Source organism: Alexandromys fortis, unplaced genomic scaffold (assembly GCF_014885135.2).
Source record: "Alexandromys fortis isolate MF-2015 unplaced genomic scaffold, M_Fortis_MF-2015_v1.1 scaffold_14, whole genome shotgun sequence".
In the NCBI taxonomy this organism is placed as follows: Eukaryota; Metazoa; Chordata; class Mammalia; order Rodentia; family Cricetidae; genus Alexandromys; species Alexandromys fortis.
In genome coordinates, this window is record NW_026067910.1 from 7,572,026 (window position 1) to 7,593,123 (window position 21,098).

Genomic DNA, 21,098 nt, shown 5'->3' on the forward strand with positions numbered 1-21,098 from the left:
ATGCTGACACAGGATGCAAGAGAGACTTTGAAGAGGGTTGAACAGGCCATTCAGAATGCACAGTTAAGACGATATAATGAGAATAAACAATTAGTGTTGTGTATTTTGCCTACTAGGTCAGCACCCACAACTGTCCTTTGGCAAGATGGGCCTTTGTTGTGGATACATGCTCATACCTCCATTTGCAAAACAATTGAGTGTTATCCCACGGCTGTGGCATCTATTGCCATGATGGGTATAAAGATGTCTTTAACACATTTTGCTATGCAACCACAGTTGTTGATCCAGCCATACACCCCTAAACAAATACAAGTCTTCAGTGCAACACTAGATGATTGGGCTGTTTTTGTCTGTCCATTTTCTGGAAGGTTTGATAATCATTATCCATCCAATAAACTGCTACATTTTGTCATGAATCATCCAGTTATTTTTCCTAAGGTGACCAAGCCTCGCCCCTTGGATAATGCAATCACTGTTTATACCAATGGGTCAAGTTCTAGTATGGGAGCCTATGTTGTCCAGCGAGGGGAGATAGTCATTAAACATTTTGAGCCAAATAGGCCACAAATAGTGGAATGTCAAATGGTTCTAGAGGTGTTTCTTACCTTTTTTTTTAAAGATTTATTTATTTATTATGTATACAATATTCTGCCTCAATGTATGCCCGCACGCCAGAGGAGGGCGCTAGATCTCAGTACAGATGGTTGTGAGCCACCATGTGGTTGCTGGGAATTGAACTCAGGACCTCTGGAAGAGCAGCTCTTAAACTCTGAGCCATCTCTCCAGCCCCTGTTTCTTACCTTTTACAGGCCCCCTTAATATTTACTCTGATTCCCATTATGTGGTCAATGGTATAAATCACCTTGAATCTTCTGCAATGATCTCTGACAGGAGCCCGGTGGTCTCCATTCTGTTGCCCATACATGATACCATTAGGAAGAGGTCACATCCTTTTCACATGGCTCATATACGAGCACACACATTGCTGCCACGTCCTATGGCAGAAGTCAATGCTCACGCTGACGTAGCTGCCCGAGCTTTTCCAATGATAACATCGGATCCTTTTTCAGCAGCATGCCTATTTCACGAGTTATATCATATGCCCGCCAAAACACTAATGCTTAAATTTAAAATTCCTAGACAAGCGGCTAGGGATATCGTTAAATCTTGCCAGGCCTGTGTCCCTTTTCACCACCCCCCACATGTTGGAGTCAATCCAAAAGGGCTACTACCAGGTGACCTATGGCAAATGGATGTCACCCATGTACCTAGCTTTGGCCGTATGCAATACATGCATGTATCAGTAGATACTTGTTCTGGTGTAATCCATGCATCACACTTTACGAGTGAAAAGGTGGTTAATGTAATAATTCATTGCCTGGAGGCATGGGTCGCTTGGGGAAAACCCAAACGCTTAAAAACTGATAATGGCCATGCTTATGCCTCCAAAACCTTTCAACAGTTTTGCCCTCATATGGGTGTCTACCATCACGTTGGCCTGCCGTACAATCCACAAGGGCAAGGCATTGTAGAACAGGCTAATCACTCGTTAAAGGAAATGTTACAAAAACAAAAAGGGGGAGTAGCCCAGGGCTATTCACCCAAGAATGCCATATCCCTAGCTACTTTCACCTTGAATTTTTTAAACCTTGATGATCAGGGACGATCAGCAGCCAGCCGACATGCTGGGGCTCTACCCACCGAAAACGTTGAAGTAAAATGGAAAGATGTGTTAAATAACACATGGTGTGGACCCGGATCCAGTGATTGCTAGATCCAGGGGAGCTGTTTGTATTTTTCCACAGGGCCAGGAACAACCGGTTTGGGTCCCGGCAAGACTGACGAGAGAGCTGAAACGGATACAGGACAATGAGGACGACCCTCATGGTGCTGATTCTCCTCCTATGGATGCCAATGATAAAGATAAAAATGATGCAACTGTGGGCAGTAACCAGGGCATGGCCAATACCGATGCCAGTTCATGCTAATTCCTTCATTATTCCCACCTTGTTTTCCACCTCATGCTATATGGAAGCCCCTTGTATGGTTCCAAGAGATAAGATAGAATGATCTAATTCAACTAAAGTTGTGCTTAATGGGACCTTTTGTTTTTCCTTAGAACATAAAACCCCATGCATTCTGTTAAAAAAAAAAAAGAATTTGATTAATTGGATGGATCCCTTGCTTTATAGTCAGGTGAATATAGGCATATTGGCATCAGCTTTAAATCAGATTGTTCAGGGTGCCCAATCAGGCGGTGGTACATCCAGTAATGCGACTTTAGTTAATGTTACCACCTTGGCTATGAATACCACATTGTTAGTGCCTATGAAAGATCCCTCTCTTAGAGAGTATAATAGCACTGAATTTAAAGCATCCCCACATTGTGTCCCAGATTTTTCTTTCCCTCCCACCTATACTGCCTGTCAAGGCAGGACATGGGAGGAGTTGCAGATTTCACAGGGATTTTCCCTTTCTCCGTCTATGAAGAGATATTTTTATAATCAATCAAATGAAAATTCTACGATAGGGGATGGGTGGTCCTGGTATCAATGGTTGGTTTCCAATGAGGCAGGAGCGACAGCAGACATTTCCGCCATCATGTCGTGGGTGTGTTGGCACGGAGCCTGGGTGCCATTTGCTATTCCATGTTAAACTTGGTAAACAACTTGTGCGCAGACAGATGCAGGTTAAGATCTTTCCTGGTAAGCGCACCTCGTGGTGCTACATAGATTATTAGAAATGGGTTAAGAGGCTGAAACTAATAGACCAGGCAGTGTTTAAAAGAATACAGTTTCCGTGTAATTATTTCGGGTAAAGCTAGCTGTGCGGGCGGCCGGGTGCCAGGAAAGTAGCCTGCCACAGCTCATTACAACAGCCTAAGGTCAAGAGAGCCATAAACTGAAGGACAGGCTGAACCACACAGTCAGTATCTAACCAGCCAGTGATGCATAGCAATGTTTTGTTTAAAAGGAAAAAGAGAAAAAGAACTGGAAAGGAAAAAAGGGAGGAAAAGCGAATCCCACTGGTCAGGATGCCTAGAGCAAAGTGGACGTGGACTACGGGCCTCAATGTCTTCCTAGGGGAGTTCTGCTCTGAGCCCCACCTTACCTTAATAAGTGGAAATGATATAGACAGATTTCCAAGAGCCAAGTCACACCTTTAGTACTTTGTTCCATAAGATGATCCTACAAAGAACTAGCCTATTGTGAGGAGTCGCTATTTCAGGAATGAAACAGGAGAGGGATGCAGTAGGTGAGTTCCCCTCATCAAAGATTTCCTGAAATACTCTTCTTTCTAACAGTTAATTTCCATTCAGCCTTTGGTGAATGACGTCAAGTCTCACATCCTTTAACGCGTCTTCCTCAAGCACCACTGATGAAAGGCTATGCTTGAATATCCAGCAAGCCCACATTTACAGTCATCTCCTGAAACTCGGGAAGAGTAAGAGGGGGAGTCTCAATAACAAGGCAGGAAAGATATAAGAGGCTCCCAGAGAGAATAGAAAGAATGCTACCTATAGAAAAGAGTGTAGCATTCAAGATGGTAAGAAGGAGAAACTAAACGGGAGCTTGGAATTAAAACAATGAATTAGAAAGAACAAGGTTTTTAAGTTATCAAAATATATGAAAATAACAGAAAAACATTACACTACTAAGCATTAATTCAGTTTAAACTCTAATGCAGAGGTCAGCGAGCAACAACTGAAGGCCAAATATGGCTGCTGCTTGCTCCTGTAAATAGACAGCTGGGTACGTTTGTTCAATTACCACGATCCCACAGTGACACCAGGGCTGAGAAGGGTGGAAAAGGCCGTTATGACCTCCCAGCCTAATCTACACACAGGCAAGCCATTGTAGTCAAAATCAGCAACAAAAAAGAAAGATCTGAAGTTATGTTACCTTTGTGATCTTCCCTATTCCTTTCACTAAAACTCATACAGTGAGAAACCATGGTCTAATTCTGCAGACACAGTGCATAAACGAGTCCACATCTGTATCAAACACATCAGTATCTTCCAGGAAAGAAATATTAAGATACATTTCTAAAAACTTAAGAACAATAAAAGGGTGCCAAGGACAACAAATCAATACTATCCCAATAAATTACCACTTGAAACATGCCATTATTAAATTATGATCTTTAGAAAATAATTTTACATTTGTTTATTTTATTCTGGGGAAGTGCACATGCCATGGTACATAGGTAGAGGTCAGCTGGCAACTCCGGGGAGTTGGCTCTCTCCTTCCCCCTTGTGGGACCCAGGGATCACATTCAGGCCATCAGGCTCACTAACAGGTGCCTCTGTGCACTGAGCAATCAGCCCGAGTTATGGCCATTTTAAAATAAGTATCTTATACATGAAGACTCAGTGGAGAAGACTGAGGAGACAGGTGGGTTCTTGAAGGTGACTGGCTAGCCATCCTAGAGGAATCCATGAGCTCCAGGATCAGTGGAAGACCCTGCCATCAAGGAGCGACACTGACTGCAACCTTGAACCTCCACATACGTGCACCCGTGTGTAAAAGCATCTGAGAACACAGCTGGACATATTCATTCTGATGAGTACACATATACACAAATTTACAAGTCCACGTGAAACAAGTCATTTCCTGATAGTTTTTTTCCCCCTAATGTTGGCTGCTATGGGATGAATTATATTACTTTCAAATCCATATTTTACAACCCTACCCCTGGACATGACAGTATTTGGAGACGAGAACATTAGGAAGTAATTAGGTTTCTATGGTCAGAGGGTAGGACCTCATCTGTACTTAGTCCTTCTGTCTCTACCACACGAGGAACATACATGTAAACCAGAAAGAAAGCCCTCATAGGACTGAACATGCTACTCTGGGCATGGAACTTCCAGTGTCCAAACTGAGAAATTGTTGCATGCATGCAAAGGCCTGTTATGGACAGTAGGCATCTTTCTCTATTGCTCTCTGTCTTACTATCTTGAGACAATGTCTCTCACTGAACTGGAACTTGACATTTTGGCTAGGCTGGTGTATGATATCTGCCACCCAATGCTCCAGTAATGTAGCTACGGGTACATTTGGCCGTGCCTGGCTCTTTACATGTGTGCTGGGATTCAAATTCAAATCCTCAAACTTGCTCACAGAGCATTCTTCCCTACTGAGCCATTATCCCAGCCACACAATGTAGAGCAGTCTCCTCAGAAATTCAAACATTCTATTGTGCAAGGAAGCTCGTTAAGAAACGAAATAAACAACTCAATGTAGCTTCAGGAAGTCCCTGAAACTGGTCATATGTCAAATGGCCCTTCTTTCCAACACTCAAGACAAGTCTGAAAAGAAGCAGAGACCAGCTAGCCAGTCTCAGTCTCTCCACCTCCCCTAGTCCCCCCTCCCGTTGCCTGTAGATCAGGATGTAAAGCTCTGAGCTACTTCTCCAGCATCAGGCCTGTGTGCTTGCTGGCTGGCAGGCCTCCCTGCCTGCTGCAACACTCCACATTTCGGTGACAGTGGACTAGCCCTATAAACTGCAAGCAAACTGTGCAATGCTTTCTTTTATAAGGTGCCTCAGTCATGGCATCTCTTCACAGCAACAGAGCAGTGTCTAAGACACACCCTGAAAGAAGTAGAGTAGCTGAACTTTCTAGAGAAAACAGAGAACAACTGAGCCCCCTGGAAAGGACACTTTCCAACCTGTGGCGCTGCCTGCAGGTTATGAAGTATGCTCCAGGTTTCCAGCTTTTGTGAGCTGTCACCCATGCTGGGGTGGGATTTGGTGATATAGCTGTCTTTGAGTCATTTCTGCTTTTGTAAGTAACTTCTCACCCATTTTTCTCTAAGTGACCCCAATAAAATGCATCAGTTCACAAAGTTGGACCATGGTAGTATCCATGCTTTGCTTTGTCACGGGCTCCCTTCCAGCAGTGCGTATGCATGTATGTGTTGTGTCTCCCCAGGAGAAGTCTGCCACACATTACAACAAAACAATTGATTCTTGATATTTAAGGCATAGGTTTATGGTGCTTTATTGACAGCTGGACCTTATTAATATGCTGGTAATATATTAATATGTTCCTACTTAAAATCTAACTAACCAGAAATAAAATATATTCATTGCAAGCAAGTAAAGTACATTTGTAATAAAGACCATCCACCAAAGAAAAATGTATTATATTAGTTTATTAAGTAAAATAATTTAGGCCTTTACTGTGACATATTATATCAACTGAATTACCAGTGCTAAAGTGAGTTATCACTGGTGTGGGACAGGTCTATATTCTGTCAATTATATTTTAAATAAATGCTGGTTGGCCAGTAGCCAGATAGGAAGTAGAGGCAGGGCAATGAGAACAGGAGTATTCTGGGAAGAAGGAAGCTCCCTAGGCAGTCCTTCCCAGATCACCAAAGAAGCAGGATGTGACCTGTCCCTCTGAAAAAGGTACTGAGCCATGTGTCTAACATAGATAAGAATAATGGATTTATATAAGTTATAAGAGCTAATACGAAGCCAGAGCTAATGGGCCAATCAGTTTTATAACCTATGGAGACCTCTGTGTGATTTTCTTTGGGGCTTACTGGCTGTGGGAACTGGGCAGGACAGAAGCCCCAACAAGCAGGCCCTCATGTTACATATTACTGTATAGGGAAGGATATATTTGGTACAATGTAGTATCATAAAACCATAAAAAAAATTCTAAGAAAGGGTCTAAAACAACTTTGTATTCAAACAAAGAAAAGTCCAGGATAGATAGATTCATAGCTGAATTTCAGCAGACCTTTAAGAAAAAAATAATAATGCTCTTCAAATTATCCCATAAAATGGCGAGGAAAGAATGCTTCTAAGCCCATTTCACAATGCAGTACTACCTCAATACCAACACTCTGTAAGGATACAGTTCCACCACCAGACCAATTAAAGAGAAACCAAAAAAGCACTTAATATATTACCTGCAAACTTGCACATTAAAAAGATCATATTACCATGACCACATTGCTCCTTTCCAGAAGTACAAGGATGATTCAGCCTACACAAATTAACATGTTTCTGAATAGAACTCCAATAACTCAAATAATAGCAAGAATCAACAAACAAGATTGCATCAAATTGAAAAGCTTCTGCCTAGCAAAAGAAATAGCAAAGAGTACGCATACAAAATGAGAGAAAATCTTCACCAGCTATTCTTCCAGGAGGGATTAATACCCAGAACATATAAAGAACTCAAATTATCCAACAGCAAAAGGCTAAATAACTAATGGGGAAAAGGTCTGAATGGACTCAATCTTCAAATGGGCAATAAGTACAATATATTTTTAAAAAGTGTTCAATATCATCAGCTCTCAGGAAAGCGACATGGAGGGGACCAGTAAGATGGCTCCGCAGGTAAAGGTGCTTGCCACTAAGCCTGACAACCCTAGAGCCCATGTGGTGGAAGGAAAAAACCGACTCCCCCAAGTTGTCCCTGAGCTCCACACATGCACAGTGGCATGAGCACACACACACAATAAACAAATACACAAACATATAAACAAATACTTCCAGAGATTTTTTTCTGTCTTTAGTAAATTAATATTCTTGATAATTAGATCCCTAACACCAATAGGCAAATTTTGAAAGATCTGTAAAACTATATCTTCAAAATAGCCTAAAAACTCTGATTTTTAAAAAGCATATAATATGTGTAACACTACATAATGACACTGCTATAATAATTTTTAATTTTTTTATTGAAAATAGGTTTTCTTTCATAAACTATATTGTGGTTACTGTTTGTCCTCCCTCATCTCCTCCCAGATCCTCCCCACTTCTTCCCCACCCACCCAAATCTACATTTTTTCTTTCTCATTAGGATTCAAACAGGCATCTAAGAAATAGTGATAAAATAAATTAAGATAAGATAAAGCAAAACTAAATAAGCCACAATAGAATATAGCTAACAAACAAAATGGCCAAGGAAGTATATATAGACACAGTGACACACACATTTGCACACACACAAACCCATAGAAATATAAAGTTGGAAATCATATCATATACCCAAAGGATCTGTAAGGTAAAAAAATAAAATAAAACAAAACAAACAATAAACAATAAAGCCCTGACAAAATATTATTAGACAAAAATCCTCGAAAATGCCATTGAGTTCATTTTGTGTTGTCCATCTGCTGCTGGGCGTGGGAATGGTCTTCAGAGTGGTTTGTGTACCCTGTGAAACTCCATTGGAGAAAACAAAGTTTTCATCTGTTAGTGGTTATCAATTGTAGATGGCCTCTGTGAGGGATGGGGCTTGTATCCACCACCCTTCTCAGGGCTGAGACCCCATCTGGTCCAGACCTATGCAGGCTCTTTGCATGCTACTACATTCTCTGTGAGTTCATATGTGTGGATCATGTTGATACAGGGCCTTAGTGGTTTGTTTTGTTTTATTTTTCTTGGAGTTTTATTTTTCTGTGATGACTGAGGAAGGCATTGATCTGTGAGTATAGCAGAATGGTATTAGGAACCTTTTTATTGCTAGATTCCTTAAGCAGAACAGAACTTCTTTCCCCTAGTCCCTCACCTATCTAGTCTCAAGTGTCAGGAATGGATTCCATTTCATGGAGTAGGCCTTAAATCCATCAGACATCGATTGGTTAGTTGTACAAGCTTTGTGTCAGTATTGTACCAGAAAATCTTGTGGACAGGTCACTATTGCAGACTGGAGGGCTTGTAGCTGGATTAATATTTACCTTTCTTCTTTGGTAGCCTTCAGAGCACCTTCTAGTATTATGAACACTAGTCAATTGGCGTGAAGGCTCTAGTTAGGCACCAGCTTAACTTCTTCATATTCAGTGATGATTAAGGAAGGCACTGATCTATGAACACACCAGAATGTTATTAGGATCCTTTTATTGCTAGATTCCTTCAGCAGAACAGTACTGCTCATTGGTGAAGAGTCCTGGCTGCTCTTCCAGAGGGGTTCAATTCCTAGCACCCACAAGGTCACTCGTAACCATCTGCAACTCTGGTTCAGGGTATCTAATACCCTTTTTTTGGGGGGGTCTCCACGTGCATCAGGCATGCATATGATGTGCAAACATGCATACACATGTTACACAAACAAAATATCCAAATATGTAAAAATAAATAAATAAATAATTTTAGAGGTATGGAGATCCCATCTGTGCCAGCCAGAAGTGCTGCTATCAACGATGCAGAATTAATGAATACTTAGGATGCAAAGGAGCAGAATCCTTCTGAACCCCCAGGGTGTTGTTTCTCCGTAGCTATCATTCTAACTAGGGTAAAACAGGATCTCAATGTAGGCTTAACTTGCATTTTGTTCCTGGACAGTGAGGCTGGACATCTCTCTTGTTCACTTCTGTGTGGGAATGAGAAGGCCCCCTGCATAGGCTTATATATTTGAATGCCTGGTCATTAGCAAGTGATACTACTTGACAGGGATTAGGAGGTGTGGCCTTGCTGGAAAAAGTCTGTCGCCAGAGGTGGGCTTTGGGGTTTCAAGGGTCCAAGCTCTGTCCAGAGTTTCTCTCCTCCAGCTGCCTGTAGATCTAGATGTAGAACTCCACCCTCTCCAACACCATGTCTGCCTGAATGCTGCCAGGCTCCCTGCCATGAGGATAATGCACTAAATGCCTACAACTGTAAGCCAGTCCCAGTTAAATGTTTACCTTTTGTAAAAGTTGCTGTGGTCAAGGTGTCTCTTCACAGCAATAGAACACTGACTGAATCATTATGATAATGAAAATATCATTAGCTAATTTATTGTGCTGTTCGATGTCTTCCTGTACAGTTGTTAGTTTCTTTATTGTACGTATTAACCCTGTTAGATGGATAGCAAGCAGATTTTCCCTTTACTCGTTAGGTGGTCTCTTCACTCAACCGTTCCGTTGCTGTACCACAGTGGTTTATCTGGGAGGTTCCATCTATCAGCTGCTGTCATTTCCTAAGGGTGCAGACTCCTATTCAGAAGATCCTCCTCCCCATGCCCAATACTGAATTGCTCTACCTACTTTCTCCTTGAAACGTTCCGAGTTTCTGATCTTCCACTAAGGTCTTTGATCCGTCTTAAGTTGTGCACGGTGAATTTCATTCTTTTACACATGGATTTCCCCACCACTATTTTTTCAAAGGTTTCCTTCTTCAATGTCAAAAAAACAGGTGGCTGTAGCTACGTGGATTCACATTTGTTATCTAATCGACTCCTCTGTGTGTCTGTCTTCATGCCAGTACAAGGCTCTGTCACCAAGATCTGTGGCATAATCTGAAATTAGGCATGGTGATACTGCCAGCATCTTCTTTTCGTCTATGATCCCTCTGACTATTCAAGGTCTTCTGTTTCCATATGAATTTTAAGATTTTTTTTTTTCAAAAAAAAAGATTTTTTTTCTATTTCTGGAATGTCACTGGAATCTTGGAGGCAATTACACTGAACTTAAAGAATGGTTTGGGAAGTAAAACCATTTCTACATTGCTAATTCTGTCAATGCATGAGCAAGGAAGGCCTTTCATTTTTCTAGTAACTTCTTCAATTTATTTCTTCTGAGTTTAAAGTTTTCAGTGTAGAGGTCTTTTGTTTCCTTGTTTAGACTTCTAGTGTACCACCATAATGAGGGCAGACAATGGCTGGGGGACATAGGTGGCAGGGTGGTCCTAGGAACGTGGGTGCATAGGCAGCAGCCTCCCCAAATCAGTCACTGGCAGTTCCCCTCTTCCCAGAAAAACCAACTGCCTCTGGCAGCCTAGAGCTCCTCATAGTCCCCACCTCCTGGGTGGTGGCTTCCAGGAGCCCTGCCGGCCCCCAGGAAGGCTTCCAGCTCATCTGCAACCTTCTGTTCCTTGCTCCAAGGGGGCTTCCTCTTCTTCCTCCGATCCTCCTTGCCTTGCTCTTTATCCTTGTTCTTGTGTTTGCTTTTCATTTTTGGAGCCTTTTCTTCCTCCTCTTTGCCTTTCTTCTTCTTTTTCTTCTTCTCTTTAGAGGGAAGCTTGCCGTCTTTATCTTCATCACTTCTTTCCTTAGGTCCAGTCTCCTCCAGGCCCAGACCAAAGAGGTCTGAGTCATTTTTCAGTCTGAAAGCAGAGACTGGGGGTTTGGAGGGTGAGGGTGGCTGGGCAGAGCCAGTGTCCTCATCGGTCACATCAGAGAGGTCTTCTCTTACTGGGAATCCCCCCACTCTCCTCTGTGTGTCAGATTCATCCCTTTCAAAGTCAGGATCATCTATGACAAAGAACAGCATCTTTCTGACGACACTTGCTTGTCTTTCCCTTCCTGGGGTCTATGAGTGCCATCAGTGGGTGGCTTGGTACTGCCATGGTCAGGCCCTGAGCCAGTGGTGAGACCATCTGAACATGAAGGTATGGCTCGCGTGGGAGTTCTCTTCTTTCATGAATGTGAGGCCTTGGTGGAGGACCATTTTGTCTCAGACTCTGAGCATTGCTGAGGAGCCACTCAGGGGTGGCCTACCAGTCCTTCAGCTTCCTCCTCACTGGAAAAACTGATATTCTTACTGGGGACGGGGTCTGAGGACAGCAGGGATTTGCTATGTGGCTGATCTTCTATGTCCACGCCATCCTGGAAACCTGCCACCATTGGGTTCCCTCCGATGGCTTCCCCATCGTCACTGTCACTGTGGACCTTTGGCTCCAATTTAATTCTTGTCTTTAGGTAGGGTTGTAGCTTCCAAGAAGCTTCAGTCAAGGCCATCTTCAGGAACAAAATCCTCAATGTTCTGGACTCTTGCTGGGACCTCTAGAGCTGGAGCTGGCTCTGGAGGTGAAGGTGTCACGTCAGAAGCTGGCGAGGTCCCAAATGGTGTAGGAGGGTCTTCTTTCTATGTGTTACTTTCATTGGCCAAATAAAAAAACTTCCTTGGCCTTTTGATAGGACAGCAGCTTAAATAGGCAGAGTAGACCGAACAGAATGCTGGGAGAAAGAAAGCAGAGTCAGGCAGACACCATAGCTCTCCTCTCCGAGATGGACGCTGGATAGACTCATGCCAATAAGCCACAGTCAAGTGGCAATACAAATTATTAGAAATGGGTTAGAGCAATAGGTGAGAGTTAGCCAATAAGAGGCTAGAACTAATGGGCCAGGCAGTAATTTAATTAATACAGATCTCTGTGTAATTATTTCGAGTAAAGCTATCCAGGCAGCGGGAAATGGCCTGCTGCTCCTTTTACAACACCATAAAACCGCTCAAATGATTTCTTACAATAAGAATCTGTTAATTTCTTCAAAATGTTAGAGGAAAAAAAAAGCACTGCAGGAATTGCAGTCTAAAGAAACAGTGCAGGAATGATACAAAGGGGGAAAGTGCACCCTCTGCGAAAAGAAGGGGGCTCCAGAACTAGGGGTGTAAACATGGTCAGTGCTACAGGGGTACTTGTATCTGCTGGGCTCATCATTCGTAAAATGGCCTCAGGATAGATCCCTGGGCATGGTCCTGGGATGGGGAGGAGTATGAGGACCCATGAGCAGGCATCATGCCGACAGAAGGGTATGAGTGTAGCAAAGACAAGAATCACAGCTCCAGACAGGAGAGAGGGCCTAGGCAAAACCAAAAGCCACTCAAAAGTGCAGACAAATGAGTACTATGTCTTATATTCAGACTCTGTGCCTCAGAATCAGGGAGGACATTTGATGGTGACAGCGGAAGCCAGAGGACAACAGAAAGAGTGATTAGTAAAGTTTAGGGAGAGGAGGCATAGACAAACACCCAAGAGACAGCTGTGAAAGAAAGGCAACTAGGAGGGTGGTCCAAAAGGCAGGAAGTGCAGGGAGGGTTTGCTGGCTTAAATGGAAGTGTAATCTAGAGATGGACTATCTCTTTTGGCCACAGTGACGCTCCTAACCCTTGTGAGAACAACCCTGTGAGCCTTCTCAGTCCAGTCACCTCTACCTAGTAAAAGGTTCACTACACAGCAGCCAGGAGAAGACCCTTCTCATCTCTTCTCCAGGGTATGGCTTTCTGGTCAGTGTCAATCTGTTATTTTACACCTCGAGGACAATTCTAGTTGCAGCTGAACTTTCTCTTTCTAGTCAGTGCTAGGAATAGATCAACAAAGAAGGAACTCACCCTCTGAGTACTGAAGCGCTGTTAAAAGGCACACATGGCTTACAAAGTAACATTCACTAATGTTTCTGTTTGATTGCTTGGGGACAGTGTGCGCCGTAGATGCATGTATGTGCACATGTGCATGTTGGGGGCGGGGAGCACGTGCCTGTGGATAGGGGCATGGAGGCCAGAGGTTGCTGCTCCCATCTTACAGTCGCACTTAAACTGGCTGCCCGGTGAGCCCACCATCTGCCTGTCTCTGCCGTCCCCAAGTGCCAGGATTCCAGTGGCCATCGCGCCAGGATTTTATGTGGTACCAGAGACCTAGATATTCACACCCATGCTGGCACAGCAAACACTTCACCCACTGAGTCACCTCCCTTGCCTCATAGTCAGTATTTTAAAAACCTAACTTCCCACAGGTCAGGGAACCCTGATTGCTCTTCGGGCTGATGAGGGGGACTTGATTGGGGGAGGGGGAGGGAAATGGGAGGCGGGGAGGAGGCAGAAATCTTTAATAAATAAATAAATTTAAAAAAAAAACCCTAAACCTTATTTCTTTGGGAGGAGGGCGTGTGACAGCATGCATGTGGTGGTCAGAAGACACATGCAGAAGTCAATTCAAATCTCTCCTTCTACCATGTGGGTCCTAGCGGTGGAACTCAGGTCATCAGGCTTAGCGGCAATCACTTCTGCCCACTGAGCCATCTCATTGGCCCATGTTTTGTAGGGTGTTTTGAAGGGGTTATTTGTATTCCTAAAATCTGACACACATTGTACAAAGGCTTTGGGTTTTGGTTTTTATAGATAGGGTTCCATACAGTCCAGGCTGACCTCAAACTTTGACCCCATCAATCTGCCTCTGCCTTCTACCCCCTGGGTGGGACTGCAGGTGTGCCCCACCATATGTGGTTTATACAGTGCTGGAGACTGAACCAGGCAGGCACTCTGCCAACGAGCTGCACCCCAGCTCTGCTTTCACATTTAAGAATTATATTCTTCTAGAGGAATCAGCCAACAGACTACCTGGTCATAAGGCATCAGAATGAAATAACACTCTGAGAACTGAAATTCACAAGATTAAGTTCTTACTTTTGCCATTACAGCCTGTTCTATTTGCTCTAGAACAACCACACAGTGTGATACTCTCAGAACGGCCTCAAAAGAAACATTTCACAAACTGTCCAAGACAATTCACCAATTCTTAAGTATTTCCAATAAGCTCTGAACAGCTTACTTAGGGAATATTATTTACTGATGATGTACTTCATGGTTTAGAGCCTGAATATTAACCCCGCACCCCAGTATCCATTCTTGCTAAGTAAAGGCATGTCAATCAAATATTTAAACCTGTTCCTTTGCAGGTGATGAAATTATACAAATATTCCCTTATTTTCTTTACAGTTCTACTGGGGATAAAGAGTAGCATGTATTTATGCTGCCTACGTTGTTTCAATGATAGTTTTCCTCGCTGTATGGAAAGAAAGTATGATTCATAAAACCAAATTCATCTCAAGTAATTTAAACAAGATGAGGTGGACAAAAGAAAAACATAGAATGAGGAAGTCACAAATAAAAACGCATGCCAAAGAACACTGATGTGGCAAAGGCTACAGAGCATCACCTAATACAAAAGGATCGTCAGCAGAAAATCCCAGGTTGCAGCACCAAGCATGTATACACATGCACACAGAAACATGGGCACACGTGAGTGAATAAGCACACCACATCTATCTTCTGAACCATTTTAAAATAAATTTTGTCTACCAGTGCATATTGTTCTTAAAGACAGTCAAATATTATTTTCTAAGATTTAAGGCCAAAGAATTATCACATCCCAAATTTAGAGTAATATAATATTCTCTAATTTCAAGAGCATAATAAATAAAATAAAATTATTCCAGTAGTGAAATTTACAGTATCTTTTCTTTATCAATGTAGATCTACTTAGAATTCTACATTGTGTACTATTACTTTAGTATTCTTAAACCTGAAACACAGAGAGAGTATGTGTGTGTGAGCAAGAGTAAGAAAGAGAGAGAGAGCTACTGTTTTATTTTTTTAATTTTATGAAATTTATGTTGTAAAGAACCTGGATGTTGGTTGTAAAGTATACAGGTTTTTAACATTCTTATTTTATGGGGGCTTTTCATATCAAATTATTCAAGGAAATTTGATGTTGTTTCTTCTTAGTACAACTATAAGTGAGTATCTAAAATTAATTAATATCATCTTAATCAATATAATTACATATACTAATATCATCACATTAATAATCTGAGGGAAAATTTATGAAATATATTACTCTTCTCAAGTAGTATTCTTCTCTTGTAATGTACTACTCAGCTTAAATCCATCAAGCAATAAGCAAGCTGGGACTTGAGAGCCGACTCAGCAGTTAAGAACACTTGCTGATCTTTTAGAGGACCAGTGTTCGGCTTTCAGTAACCGTATCAAGTGGCTCATTACCGCTTGTAACTACAGGTCCAGGGAATTCAACATGACACACTGTCCTGCCATCTTCCAGCACCTGCACACATGCAACATGTACATTTTTTAAATTTATTTATTTATTAAAGATTTCTGCCTCCTCCCCGCCGCCGCCTCCCATTTTGCCCCCCTCCCCCGATCAACATGTACATTTTTAAAAAACCTTTTGAAAAAAAAAAAAAAAACAAGTATAGTGGCCCATGTGTAATCCCAGTACTCAGGAGGCTGAGGCAGGAGGATCACCACATTTTCAGTGCCTAAACCACAATATGTGACTGTGTCCCAAAACAAACAAACAAACAAACAGATAAGAAATAGAACAGAAATTGCTTTTGCTTATAAAGGTAGATCCTAAAATGATTTATCTATTTTTATTGTATGTGCATTGGTGTTTGACCTGCATGTATGTTTGTGTGAGTGTGCTGGATTCTCAGGAACTGGAGTTACAGAGAACAGTGAGCCACCATTTGGGTGCTGGGTATTGAACTCAGGGAATTAATCCCAGCACTCGGGGGGCAGAGGCAGGCAGATCTTTATGAGTTCAAGGATAGTCTTGTCTACAGAGCTTGTTCTAGGACAGCCAGGGCCACCCCTGTCTCAAAAAACCAAAACCAAAAACACAAAAACAAAACAACAAAAAAGGTAGATCCTAAGACCAAGCATCGCCTACAGGTGCAGCAAGGTATAGGCTGGAGCTTGCCAGTCTCCACCCAGCTCCCTGGAATCCTGTCCTGGGTAGAGTTGTCAAACAAAGGCCAGAGGGACTGTTCACGTGTATGGAAGGAATTCAAAGAGGCAGTGAGAGCCATCGAGAAACTAACTAGACATTAAGGAGAATCTGACAGTCCACGGCAGGGTAAGAGGAAAACCTTCCACTCCACATTCTCACCAAGGATTCAGCTCATTTTCCACCATGGATTGTACAACAGGAGGTGCAGGAGAGCTGCGCACAGATCGGTGTCTGAGGCGAGCAGCGCGGGACCACACACAGTTCTGCCCTGGCGGGAAGCTAACTGCCTCTGCTTACCTCTTGGTCCAGTTTCTTTTGTATTACATTAAATAGAAAGACAAAGGCTGCTTTTCATACATTATGTAATCAAATTAATTCCAGCAACAGACTTGTGTCTAAATGAAGCATTTAGGAGGCAATTAACAAAGAAGCTCATTCGGATTTACATAAGCCAAGGCACTCTAAAGCCCAGACTCTAACATAATTTGAAAACCTAATTGCTTTGGGAAATAATTACTTTTAAAGATACATTTGTTCTCTGTGTTTCCATAACTACTGTTGGAAAGAATTTCAGAGATTATTTATAAAGTATAATAATGTTTTCTCACCCTGCTCAGTGATATAGACTGCATCTATCTCCCCAGGGGAGTTAATCTGAACTTTGAAATGCAAATGTCATTTTGAACACAACCATCTTAGAAAGGCTCACAAATCAGCTGTCATTCGGGATCCCGGCTACAGGATCTGCGGTACCAAACTTCTATAAAACAGTCAACACTTTTGTGTGTGGACTTCTACTGTGTGCTCTGAATTTTTATATGAATTCCAGCAAAGAAAAGTATAAGCATTCTTAATCCTAAATAGAACTTTTCCAACTAGGACATACACAAAATGATGGGAATTTCAGATAATACACATTTATATCGAGTGTCAAGCTGCAGGGTGCAGAATGAAGGCACGGCATGAAGTCCTCAGAAATAACTCGATGAAAACTAGAAGTAATCAGAAAAGGTCTGGAAGAATGGAGTAGGCAAGAAGGCTGAGCAGGTAGGAGCATTCGCTACTCTTCCAGGGGACCAAGGCTCAGTTCTGAGCACCTACAGATTATAACCATCTTTAACTCTAGTTCAAGGGAGATGATGCCCTCCCCTGGCTACCACGGGCACTGTATGCACATGGTGCACATACATACATGCAGGCAAACATTCATATACTTAAATTGTTTTATTTAATAAGTTTAGGTGCTCAAGAGCTAGCAAAGTGGTAAAGAGTAATGGCTGTTCTTCCCAAGGACCTGGGTTCAATTCCCAGCAACCACATGGCAGCTCACAGTTGTCTCTAAGTCCAGCTCCAGGTGATCTGAGACATATACATGCAGGCAAAACAGCCATAGACATAAAACAAAATAAAATGGAAATAGAGAAAGGCCTAAAACGACTCAGGCAGTTGTGAATGGCAGGGAGGGCAGCTTGGGTTAAAGTACAGACATTACATTCAGTGCATGGGAAAGTCTGATAACTCATCAGAGAGCGAGTGCCAAGGAAAGCTAGTGACTGTATTTCTAGAGATTAATAGTGTCATAGAAATTTGATTAGGAAATTGGACAAAAATTCCGTAAGTTTTAATAACTTAGTAAGACTTAGCATCTATACGTATTTCTACATATTTTATATGCACTCAGGGACTCTGGACACTGATTCCTTACATTTCACAATTTTCCACTCATCAAAAAAAAGATACATTTTTGTTCACATGTAAAGATTTCTCAGAGCAGAGAACAATATACGACCGATTGTACATCATAGGTTTTTAAAAACCAACCATCATAGGCAGGCCCAGTGGTGCAGGAGGTTAGAGAGGAGAATAAAGTTCTAGTGCACGACTGGCTACTGTGTGAACTCAAGACCAGCCTGGTAACTCAGTGAGATTACCATTTCAAAAGTCCAGAAAGAGCTTCCCCTCAGCAGGAAAGATATACCTAATGTATGTGCAATCCTGGGTTCAATCCCCAGTGCTAACAAAAATCTAGTGTAGTGAATCAGTACTGTACAGCCACAGGAAGAGCGAGACAACGTCTTATGTTGAAAGGAGACTACAACTGGTCTCATCTACAAAGAAATTGCTATTTGCCTGAATCTTTTGCCAATAAAATAAAAGAGTCCATCTGTTAACAGTGGGAAGCAGGCTGGACCACATCTGAGTTAAGCCCTTACAGACAGTTAAGATTCCAAGACAGACAGACAAAAGTATGGCCCCCCACAAAAAGGTGGGAGTCAGGTAGGAACTGGACAGGAACAAGAGCAAGCAGCAATGGAGGGTTCCTAGCCAACTGCTCTCCTCACCAGGTTGTGTGAACATGTCAAAATGCTGTCAGTCACCTGGCTTTTGCTTCATTCAGAGAGGAATCATGGGAGATACTTTCCAGTTCTTATGAGCCTAAGAACAGGGGACAAACTGGCAGACCAGGAACCTTTACAGCTCCAACCCTGGAGGGCCAGGCACTTCCTGCTCAGGGACCATGAGAAAAGGGTCTTTTCACGCCCCCTCTTGGTTTTCACTGCGGTAATACAGGCTAACCTGCTAGCACGAGAAGACAGCAGAGGTGGCTGCCAAGTTGCAGCAGAGGTGATGGGAGACCCTGTCCCAGTGACGGCAGCAGTAACAGGCGGCTTGACAGACCTCACCCAGAAAAAGAAAGGACAGGATCCTAAGGAGCTGGGCTGAAACCAGCAAGAACCAGCCTGTAACTTGCTGAGCAGCGGGAGGATGCTTGATCTTAGGATCTACCTTTTAAAAGCAAAAGTAAATTCTGTCCTATTTTATCTGTTTTTGTTTGTATGGGGACATAACCATGCACTGTGGTCCAGGGACTGAAATGTGGCTTATTTTTGTGAGCTTTGACGAGTGGCTTTAGAACATGGGAGCTAGTCATTGGAATTCTTCAGCTTCCAGCTCGTGTTAAAAGTTCATGAACAAGGTTTGAGAGACAGGACCCTCCATCCCATACAGACACCTTGTAACAACTCTTGGGTGGCTAGTCTTACCTTGGGTGGCTAGTCTTACCGCTCGTAGGCCTGCGATGTAACCCACAGCCCCTGGCCGTGGTTAGCTGTAGAGTTCTTACACTATGACATCTAAGACCTTTGGCTTTGAGGCTTCCTGAGGCTCTTCTAACAGTAAGAGCTGTCAACGCGCATCTCCAGCTTTCCCCACCTTCATCTCCATCAGCTTCCTGCCATTCTACCCAGCTGCTCTTTGGAATTCTCCAGCTGTTCTCTTGTCAATATTAGTTCTGTTGCTGCTGCTGTTACCCAGACAGGGTCTACTGTCACCTCCACTGCTGTGACTCTCTGCTTTTGCCTCTGCTGCCTTCTCGTGTTAGCAGGTTAGCTTGTACCATCAGCGGGGAAAAAAAAAAAAAAACAGACCCTTGGAAGAAGCTATTTATTTGGCTGAATGTCACCGGAAGAGCATCAGAAAATGACTCAAAAGGTGAGCCAAACAGTCTGTTTGCATGCATATCCAGAAAAGAGTACAGCAAGGGCTTACTATAAAAATCACAGCAGACCTTCATGCAAATGAAGGAAGGATTGTGTGTACAATGCAAAGGAAGGTCTCTGCACAAATAACAAACCTTCTCCTGGACCAAGGGAAGCGCTTCCCTCTGGTCTGGAAGAGATGGCTATGAGGTAATAATAATACTGGCACACACACACACAAATTCCAGAGCAGAGCAGTCTGTTTTCCAAGTCGTGGAACTTTCTGGAGCAAGAGTTTTGGCATGGCAGCAGGCAGTTATGGTTGCTTTGTAGTTTCCTCACAGCACCACAGGGGTTCGGAGCAGCCAATGCTAGCAGGAGGGGCATCTGCTGGCTGCTTGGCATCCTTTGCTCGAAGCATCTGGGACACCAGGGAAAGGTCTAACAGCTGTCACACAGGGAGTAAAGAGGCCGAGTGGAAAGCTCAGAAGTGAGAACTGGAGTTCAGACCTCCAGCACCCACAAAAAAAGCCACATGGTGTGACAGCTCCCTTATAATCCTAAAGCTCTGGAGGCAGAAATGAAGGATCCCCAAGGCAAGCTGACCAGCTGGACTAGTCAAATCAGCAACCTCCAGCTTCAAGTGAGAGACCCTGCCTCAGTAAAGAAAGTGGAGAATGAGATCAAGGAAGCCACTTGACATCAACTGCAGCACTCCCATACCTGCACACATGAAAACATGCACACACACTAAACACATATGAATATGCATACACAGACAGACAGATAAACAGACACACACACGCACACGCACACACACGCGCGCGCGCAATAGCAAGTCAAATGGTCCCTTTATGCAAATCAGTAACCTAGGGAGTCTTTTATTTCTGGCAATACCATCCCCCCATCCTCTGACCTTGCAGTCTGCTCTTTTCTCAGTAACCAGTGTTTCCAGTTCCTCTTCATCCTCTAGATATCTATTTTTTTATCGTTGCTTTGGTTAATAGCCAATGGTAGGGTTACGGGAAAGATCCTTGCCACCCCTCCTGACCTGTTATCTCTGCTCCCATCACTCCTGTCCACCACCCTTAGACTAGCCATCTTAAAGCATAGTACTATTACACCCCTGTACAGCAAAAGCAGCTCCTATGGGCCGATGGGCGATGCTGGCTTTGAGCATGTGCTGCTGCTTGTGCAACTGGTCACAGGTGTTCAAACATGGTGTATGCATGCTTCTGCACCTGCAAATGAGAATACCAAGTTACTCACAAAAATCTTAAAAGAATCACCTGAAGTAGGGTAATCAAAGCACCTTCTTCAGCCCCTGCCAGGACAGACCTTCAGAGAGCAGTGGTAAACACCACCTAT

The 21,098-nt window shown here is 43.0% G+C and overlaps 2 protein-coding genes across 6 annotated transcripts in view; both read right to left on the reverse strand.

Annotated features, from left to right (window-relative positions):
* Fam184a (family with sequence similarity 184 member A) overlaps positions 1–21,098 on the reverse strand; it is a 132,379-nt gene that overhangs the window by 70,830 nt on the left and 40,451 nt on the right. The window lies entirely within an intron of this gene.
* Positions 10,648–11,456, reverse strand: LOC126499131 (rab-like protein 6). The gene has a single exon (XM_050138195.1). The coding sequence runs from the start codon at positions 11,211–11,213 to the stop codon at positions 10,719–10,721; it is 495 nt and encodes a 164-aa protein (XP_049994152.1). The 5' UTR covers positions 11,214–11,456; the 3' UTR covers positions 10,648–10,718.

What these genes read in the sequence shown, in the direction of transcription:
- LOC126499131 (XM_050138195.1), bottom strand. Translation starts at nt 11,213, where the DNA reads ATGCTGTTCTTTGTCATAGATGATCCTGACTTTGAAAGGGATGAATCT.